Source organism: Abramis brama (genome assembly GCF_963993115.1).
Source record: "Abramis brama genome assembly, chromosome: 12".
In the NCBI taxonomy this organism is placed as follows: Eukaryota; Metazoa; Chordata; class Actinopteri; order Cypriniformes; family Leuciscidae; genus Abramis; species Abramis brama.
Genome location: NC_139974.1, coordinates 8,514,474 through 8,523,274, shown reverse-complemented (window position 1 = coordinate 8,523,274; position 8,801 = coordinate 8,514,474). Strand labels below are relative to the sequence as shown.

Here is an 8,801-nt window from a genome sequence, read left to right as displayed (position 1 = left end):
CAGTTTACCCCTAAGCTGGGGTAAAGTGAGACACAAGACCACTTTTTAAAAAACAATCATATTTTCACTGCCCTTTATCCTGAATACATTCTAACAACTTCCATTGCTAGGAAACATCCTGAATTAATGGGAAATGTGTAAATTTGATTGATATAACATTTTAGCTCGCTTAGAGGGGAACAAATGTAAAAAATGTCACTTTACCCCACTCTCCCCTAGGCTATATAATTAAGGATGAGTGTTCGTAAAAACAATAACGATTTTAAATTAGGCCTATACCCAGCAAACATTTGGACGTTTAATGACGTCCGAGACGTCCCATCATGGTTGAAAAATAGTTCCAAATGAAAGTTGAAGCCACGTCTTTAATCACGTGTACACCAACACATTATTTGTGGACTAAAGCAAAAAAATAGTGCTATAATTTAGCACAACATTTTATTGTGAATATTACATTTGAAATGTCTTCCAGTTGTTAAACAGCTACTATTCAAAAGAGATAATAGAAATAGTACAATGTGGTAAATTCTGTGGTAATGGCATTTTCTCTAACAGTTTCACATAAAGGTTAGACATTAATCAAACCAGAATATAACAAAAGTACAGGAACAGTCAACACATTCTATTTTTAGAGTCTTTCTATAATATGCCATCATTGATGAATAGAAGTCAGAGCTGTGGCAGTACTAAGTTTCAGTTACTAACAGTCTTGCATTACTGTTAAACAGCCATAAATAAAAGTTTTTAGAGTCTATGAAGTTTGTTTATGGCTTTATGGTTTTTGTTTTGTTTATGGCTCATTTGTTTAAATCCACCACCCCCAGCTGTTCCTGGAGCGTTCTTCAGGTGTTCCTCCATTGCTGCATCAATGTCTGAGTCTGTAGCATTTGGGCTCCACCTCATCACAGCATCTGAGGAAAGAGAATATGGTTTAAAAAAAAAGAAGAAAAAGGCTAATTTCTAGGTAAATTACATACTTTTTTTGTTGAAAATGTCAGAAAATAACCATGTTATTTTACTGCATAATAATCTTATGCCAATAAAAGATGTTCTGCATTAAATGTGTTCAAATAGTGAAAAAAAAAAAAAAAAAAAAAAAAAAAAACAGCATTTGCCCTCTTGAATACTGAGCCCTTAAAGGTGCTATAAGCGATCTCGGTTGGCGTAACCTCTTGTTGATGTTCGAATTATCAAACAAAACGGAGGCTAGCTAGACCCTCCCCTCCTCCTCATCCGCACACTAACCCCAACCCCACCCCCACCCCCACCCCCACCCCCACCCCCACCCCCACATCATTCTTGTCGGTTATTGGCTGGAACAGTTTGTTATGTTTCGTGCTGTGGGTTGCTCTGTTTGTTGCTCAGTTTGTTTTTGCTGCAGTTTGTGGAGTCTGGGCTGTCTGCAGAGACCGTGTTTTTTACAGTGTGTTCAGGGGACAGGCAGCTAGCGGATGTTTGCGGTATGTGAAAAAAAAATGTTTTGGCCTAAAAAACGCGTGAGATCGCTTATAGCACCTTTAAGAAAGACCCTTCACAAGGTGTGTAACTGTAAAAGTGAAAAGGACATTTCTGATAAAGACAGGTGGTCTTTTAAAGAATGTCCCCTGAAGAGATAAAAGTTAACAATAAAAATTACATTAATATTAGACAAGGAACAAGAGATTTTTTTTTTCAATGTCATAAGGCCAAAATTACCTTGAATTACATTGTGCAAAGCGTTTGTGTAGCGTTGACTGACTTCTTTTCAATTTGGCTACCACTTCTCATATTGAAAAATCGCCATTAAGGCATTTGACATGATTCTGTGAAAGAAATTACACAGGATTACTTCACCTCAAAAAAAAATAAAAAAATTAAAATTCCAAGTAAAGGTCAAATCAGGGGAGACTGAATTGACAACGAGCGAAAACAATGATATCAATCATTCAATACTTGGTTAAATATTTGTACTTCTAACAAAAGTTGACAACAAACACCAAATAAGCCAGTGTTTTAAACAAATAAGCCAGTGTTTTAAACACACCATATATAGTCAGTTAAATTTTTATTTCTGTGTCATGCCAAACATTTGGCCCATCCCACATGGGATTACAAGACACCACAAACTTATTTAGCAAACATCTTCCGGTCGCATACAAATCATTCGGAGAAATACATGAATACAAATATATACATACACACACACACAGCATATACAAACAAATCCTCGTCTACAGATCATCTCGATAAAGAGCTTTTTTCCTCTTCTCCCAGGCTTTCTCAAGATAATTGGCTAATTTATGTTTCACATGTGAACAGCCATCTCAGTCTTTGAGCATCATCCATATTTACCAAATCAATCTCTGATTTTATCTTACAAAAACAAAAATCACGCTGTTCACAATAATTAGAAATATATAATATTTCTTACTTTCACTTTCAGTTGACATGGGGTAAGCGCTCCTTGAGGGTCTGGTACCAGCTATTTCAAAATGTAAAGATTTGTAAAATGTAAATTCAGTTTTGGATAGGACAACCCCATGGCTGGAAAAGACCATTAACACACATACCCTCACTTCTGTGCTCTCTCCCGAATGCAGCGGTCAAGAGTTGTCCTCTGGGACTGGGATGATAATGCAGAATTTGGAACTGGAGACAAATGGGTGAAAAATATTTAAGGTAAGAAAGGACACCTTAATCAATAAACACCATAACTATATGGTAAAAAAAAACAAAAAAAACACACCTTTATGAAGGACATTAAACAAGAAACAAATACAATGTCTATTTGGTTCTGCCAGATGGCCTGGAGAAGGATTCCTGAATTCTACGTCTGACAGATGGCTGTTCGTTATGTGACCCTGAAAAAAAAATTTCAACTTAATGTAATTTCATCAAGTACAACAAACATTTTAAAACGTTTTAAAAATTTCACTGAAGTGATTACAAAATTGGTAATCTTAGACTTAGAGTATGGTTAGAGAGCAACTTTGTAACAGAGCAAACTTGAGCCATTAACTGCCTTAGTATAGAGAGCACATAAACTGCCCTCCAAGTGACAATAATACACTCACAATACATTCCAAATATGATCAAAAACAGAAGATTCGTTCTTTGCATACAGACAGGATTTATATTCATTATGCAAAAAGGCACGGCCATAAAGCATTACTTAAGTATTTAAAGCTGAGGCCATAGGTGAGGAATCAGGTAGTCTCCTTCCTGATACTTGCCTATTTTCATTGTGCATTACCTCACCTGCACAAATAGATAATTTTATAGTAGTGTAAGATATAAACACAGTATCACAGAAACGGTTTGGGATATTATGTCAACATTTATGCAAAACACCTCCTGACTCATGAAATATCCGAAATGGTCCGAAATAATAAACGGTCCGTAACACAAACGAGTAGCGCAGTTTCGTTCCGCTTTCATTTTTTTTTTGTTTACCATTCGCAGCTGGGCAATGTTGCGGTGGCGCCAGCGCGACCTATAACAAAATTTGGTCTCACCGGCAGAAAAAATTAGCCTGTTTCTACCAGACTCTCGTACATTTAATTTGTACAGAGAGTCGATCTGGCCCCTCTCCATTGACAAGCGTTAACTTCATTGAAGGCGGGTACTCTGTTGAAGCAGAGAATGTCTAATGTTACATTTATAATACAAAATGTACTTACCCAACAGCAGATTTTTAGTAATTCGTCAACTTTTTGTAATTCGACAACACAACAATGCACCGTCAAATCCTGCTCGCCTCGTGGTTGTAGAAAAACGGAAAAATGGCTGCATTATCGCTTTATCGCGAGATAATAGGCCTATAATTTTGCAATATCGCGAGATTTGCTACAACATCTCTGTGGCACAGTTTTGACGTGTAGGCTAAAGCACGTCAGTGTACGTCTTTTCAGAACCTCTTAAAAACTACTTGGGGCACTTAAATTAATTATTGCAGTATCAACCAAGGTGTAAGCATAATTGCTTTTGCATATTTCATAAGGATTTCATAGAGGGTCATGATGGACTATAAATGCACGTGTAAAGGACGTCACCTACTGGACGACTAAAATGCAGTGGCTTGCAATCACTTAAACACACTGGGCACTTTGTGATTATAATTTATTTAAACAAGATAAAGTAAATATATTTACTTTGTATACAAATCGTATTTCATAAAGATAATTCCTTTTTTTTCTGTCTTGCTTGACTAGACGTGTAAAAGACGTCTGTGGTCGTCTATTCACAGCCTTGACTAGACGTGTAAAGGACGTCAATGGACGTCTTCACAACCTCTTAAAAACTACTTTTGCAATTTAATTATTGCAGTATTAACCATGTAAGGATTAAGCACAGCTTTTGCATATTTCACGAGCATTTCATATAGGGTCATGATGGACTATAAATGCACGTGTAAAAGTCGCCAGGACGTCCTCTCACCGGATACACTATATTGAACTACACGTAAAAGTCAAAATAACACTCGGGTAGAGTAGAGGGAAAGAGTAGAGTGGGGGAAAACGCCCCCCACCTGTTTTTCCCAAAATAACCACTAAAAGTAGTCAATATACATTTTTACTGTTGCTATGCACTACGTTGATAACGGGGATATACAAATCTCTATGGAGAAGCTGACACCAGCGACATATTTGAAGAGAAGAGGATTACATGGTAAATGCTATAATTTTCAGATATTAGTAAACAAGTGTTTAAGAGAATATTGTTCTGCATGATATCACAGTGATGTATGATAGATGAATAGTGAAGTCTGTAGTTTGAGATCATATGTTATTTATAAGGAATATAATTATATTTAAAAAATTAACTATAGGTGGTAAAATCAAAATAATTGAACAAAACATAAAAAAATTACCTCAAGTGAACATTAACTAGCTAGCTTGCTAGCAAAGTTAGCTCACTGATGGAAGGTAGCTAAATTTGGCTATTTTGGACATTGCTGAAATAAATATTAATATATATACATGTTTATACATTACTTGCCTTTTACTTTTAGAGATTAAAAACTATTGTCTGTTAATTTTGCTGTTGATTTATGAAGAAAACTGGTTTGTAAGAAAGGGGGCATTTTACCCCACCTTGGGGGGCGTTTTACCCCACCGCTGGGGCAAAACGCCCCCTTTGTACAAAAATATTTTCAGTCAAAATGCTAATTAATTATGAAGGCTGAGCAATTTTAATATTTGGTGAATAACTCCTGCCATAGTCACTCAAAACCGGGATGGCAATTCTAGTCACATTTATGTTTTGTAACATAATGTAATGTAACATAATCTGTAATGTCACATTTTCCTTAAGGGGGGCGTTTTCCCCCACTCTACCCAGTCAAAATAACAATTATACATGCAACCCAAGAGAACTGTAGACATGTACAAATGTATCTGGATGCATTTTTAGGAAATGTTCTGTGTTACATATTTTTACCGATTTATGCCGTCCTACCGCGACTATTTTTGGCCAGGGACACGACGTTGCCGTCGGACCAATGTTTGCTGGGTAGCTGCACAATTAAAATCGTGAAATTTGTGTCCGGAACTTATAAAAAAACAGTAGCCACCAGTCATTAGCCTACCATTACCATGTTGTCACTGAACTTAATGAAATTATGCTAAGTTACCAAATATTTTGACAACCACACTTATTGTGATGCACTTTTTTTTTTTTTTTACAACCACTTCTTACTCCAAGTTAAACTCAAAAGTTGTAGGCCTAGCCTAAGTCTAAAACACTAGCCTAAGTAGGCTAGTAGCCTAAAGTAGTGGTCATTTTTACTTTTCAGTTTTATACAATTTATGTTTGGTAGGCTATGTTAGGGCCTACATTTAATAGTTTCCCATAAAACGAACGTGAGAAGGCTGACACTTTCCCTGTTCAATAAAGAAAAACTACATTCTCTTAAATGTGTCACTAAGCTCACACTGCCCTCTAGTGGTCACACACACACACACACACACACACACACACACACACACACACACACTGTTCACTGCGAACTCCCTCTGAATTGGTTGTCTCCTTTGCTTTAGGCCATAAAGATCGAGGTCAAAAACGAGATGAATGCTCTGAATAATTTGAGAATGATCCAAAGGGCATCTTGAGCTTCAATGGAAGAAATAATAATTTAAGTCGACAGCCATTTCTAGTGGTGCCCGAAACCATATGGACGTTATCGAGTGCACTCATTCAATCTCACAATGCACCATATAATAATGACTGTACAACCGATCTAGGGCAAATTCCAATCGGAAGTGACGTGGACATCCCTATGCCCAACTCACTCAGATGGACACTTGGGCAGAGCCCGTGAAGTGGGAACTTTGGAGTGAGCAGGGCACTTTTAGGCATTAAACATAAACATTTCTTATCTATGAAACTTGATCAAACTTAATATGAAATGGATGACGAAAATGTGTGTGCAATATCACAACAAAATACAACAACTTGAATTATTCTGTTTATAGCCTACGTTAAGTCCAACTCTTCCGCCATGTCTAGATTTAAAATTAATCGTGAGGATTCACATGACCATAAACGATTAAATTCAGGGTTCGAATTATGATTTAATCTTTGTGAGGGTCTCTTTAAAAAAAAAAAAAAAAAAAAAAAAAGAAAAAAAAAGTAGCCTATGAGCAGGCGTGGTGTAGTTTACTAATGTAGGCCTAAATAAATAAAAATGTTTAATAAAAAAAACGTTGCTAACACAATTCAATTTAAATGGTACATGTGGTGTAATTTGTCGTTTAATGAGGCTTTAAAACTTTAAGCGTGCATTTAAGTGGTCCAGTGGCAGAACTTTTGCCAAGCGTGTCAGAGGTTCGTGGTTGTGGGTTCTAATCTGCATAGTTTTTTCTTTTTTTCTCATCAAAACCGATTATGTTTTTTTCAGTGGTTAAGGACACGTTTGTGTGCATTTTGTTTTGTAATTTCACCGGAACAAATAGAGAGTCTCCACAACGGATTGAAGCGCGCGTCCGAGTGAAGACTGTGCCTGCATGAGCCACAAGAGAACACAGAATCCGCGCCACTGATCGCAGCAGCAACGAGCACTTTGATCACTTTATTTAAAAAAAACACATTTCAGCGCTAGATCGGCTCTTATTTAACAAACGAACTAAATGAATGCTCTGCTAGTTAACTGAAGATGTTTTATTTATTTGTATTGGTATATTAGTGCCGCGATCGAGATGTTTCAAAAGTGGTGGGGACAATATCGACCTTAGCAAAAAGTGGTGGGGACATTTCCCACCCGCAAATTACACCAATGTTAAAATAACACTTGCGTTGACGTCACTTCTGTGAGTTGAGAAAAGTCAGGAAAAGTCCTGGCAGAAAGCGAAGCATAAGGATGTAGTGTGATGACGATCCGAGATCCCGCGAGATCCATGTGTTTGACATCTTGTCCTATCTTTTAAGTCACGCTACAGTAGTCTGAAGGAAAAGTGCTTTATTTGTAATTTAAAATAATGGTTGTGGGATATTTTGCGCACAGTGAGATGGTTGGAACTCAACTGGCCTAATTCTTCTGTCAGAAAGAACTGCAGCTACTCCAGAGTTAACTTGTCCATCTTCAACGTTTATTAGGTCATACAATTGCAGGGTTTGTGTGGATATATGTATCAAAGTGGTTTCTGTGAGAACAAAATAAGGATAAGTATAAATGATAATATGACATGACAGAATATACACAGATAAGTTTAAGTTATATGAAGTATCAGCAAACCAGAGCTTATTACAATATATATTCTAAATGCAGCTGCATTAAACAGATCGATCTGCCGCTGCAGCTATCAAGAGGTGTCAGATTACAAATGTGTGTGCGCTGCTCTAGCACTCCCGTGCGCTCGTTATCACATAACTAATACGCCGATAAGGCATCGATAAATGTTTTAATCAACATATGACAAGCAACTCCCTTTCCCGAATGAATAAACATAGTTGACAAAATAAACAAGATGACTCGTACACGCGCGAGCGCTGTGCTCGACTGTAGCTATGTTGACAATAATATTTCTGAGGTAAAATAAACTGAATCACGCTCTGACACTCTATGAAAAACGTCTACAATGACATTAAATAGTTCTACTTACATAGTTATGAACGCACAGCAATACCACACAAGGGAAAAGACTTTTAGAAAGAAAATAAACAATGCCAGGAAACTCCGTATAACTTTTATACTGGATGCTGCCGAATGAAACTTTCTGCGCATGCATCAGGCAAGTCTGAACAAGTTCGACTCGCGCATGCGTGAGGCGGGGAATTTTGTACAATGGTGCTGATGATTTTTAGAGACCCCCAGTATGATTTTACTGCTTTCATGGGAGCTCATCCTCTCTCTATGGGAGCTCAGCTCCCACGTAATTCGAACTTCCTTGAAGTGACCATGTTCCCTACCCTAAGGGACTTGTGGAAGGGTCCATCGTGAAGGAATTCAGTTGTTCACTTTCGTTTGGAATACCCCTATAAATAGCGGCCCCTTCCCGAAGTGCCCTTCAAGGGTGCAAAAACGCCGTTTGTAATTCGCCCCTAGACGCTCAACGGCTCGCTAGAGAATCCCAATAATCCACTGTGAATTCCCGCTTCTCGCCACAAGATGGCGCCCGCATCTTAATCATCCATCCTCCATTTTCCACCGCTGGTCCAATGTAATATCATTTACAGGTATAAATTCCTTTTAGTTTATGAAATTGTTAAATTAAGCTTTATACATGTTTCCAAGACAGAATTCAAGATAAATTCTTTAATTACTTGAGCTGCCAAGTTTAATAAGTCTCTATTAAACAGCAAGCACAAACAATCCTTCAAAT

At 37.4% G+C, this 8,801-nt stretch overlaps 1 protein-coding gene across 5 annotated transcripts; it reads right to left on the bottom strand.

Annotated features, from left to right (window-relative positions):
• Positions 1-346: 346 nt before the first annotated feature.
• On the bottom strand, positions 347-8,218 carry LOC311092984 (uncharacterized protein). 5 transcript variants are annotated; one of them, XR_014608348.1, is made up of 6 exons: positions 8,082-8,218; positions 2,726-2,840; positions 2,550-2,628; positions 2,411-2,461; positions 1,696-1,802; positions 347-911 (listed from the first exon to the last, which is right to left on the bottom strand). XR_014608348.1 is itself a non-coding variant. In XM_084130039.1 (5 exons), exons 2-5 carry the CDS (start codon positions 2,738-2,740, stop codon positions 745-747), a joined length of 312 nt encoding a protein of 103 aa, XP_083986165.1. In that variant the 5' UTR covers positions 2,741-2,840; positions 8,082-8,217; the 3' UTR covers positions 432-744. The 5 variants fall into 5 exon arrangements, 2 of the variants coding, with proteins under 2 accessions (XP_083986165.1, XP_083986166.1); XR_014608349.1 differs by lacking the exon at positions 2,411-2,461 and having other exon boundaries at positions 395-911; positions 8,082-8,217; XM_084130039.1 differs by lacking the exon at positions 1,696-1,802 and having other exon boundaries at positions 432-911; positions 8,082-8,217.
• Between the last annotated feature and the right edge of the window lie 583 nt (positions 8,219-8,801).

Bases quoted from the DNA above. Each gene is read 5' to 3' on its own strand.
- LOC311092984 (XM_084130039.1), bottom strand. The intron at 2,462-2,549 runs GTATGTGTGTTA...ATTTTGAAATAG, and splicing joins GAGAGAGCACAGAAGTGAGG to CTGGTACCAGACCCTCAAGG. The intron at 912-2,410 runs GTAAGAAATATT...CTCTTTCCTCAG, and splicing joins CATGTCAACTGAAAGTGAAA to ATGCTGTGATGAGGTGGAGC.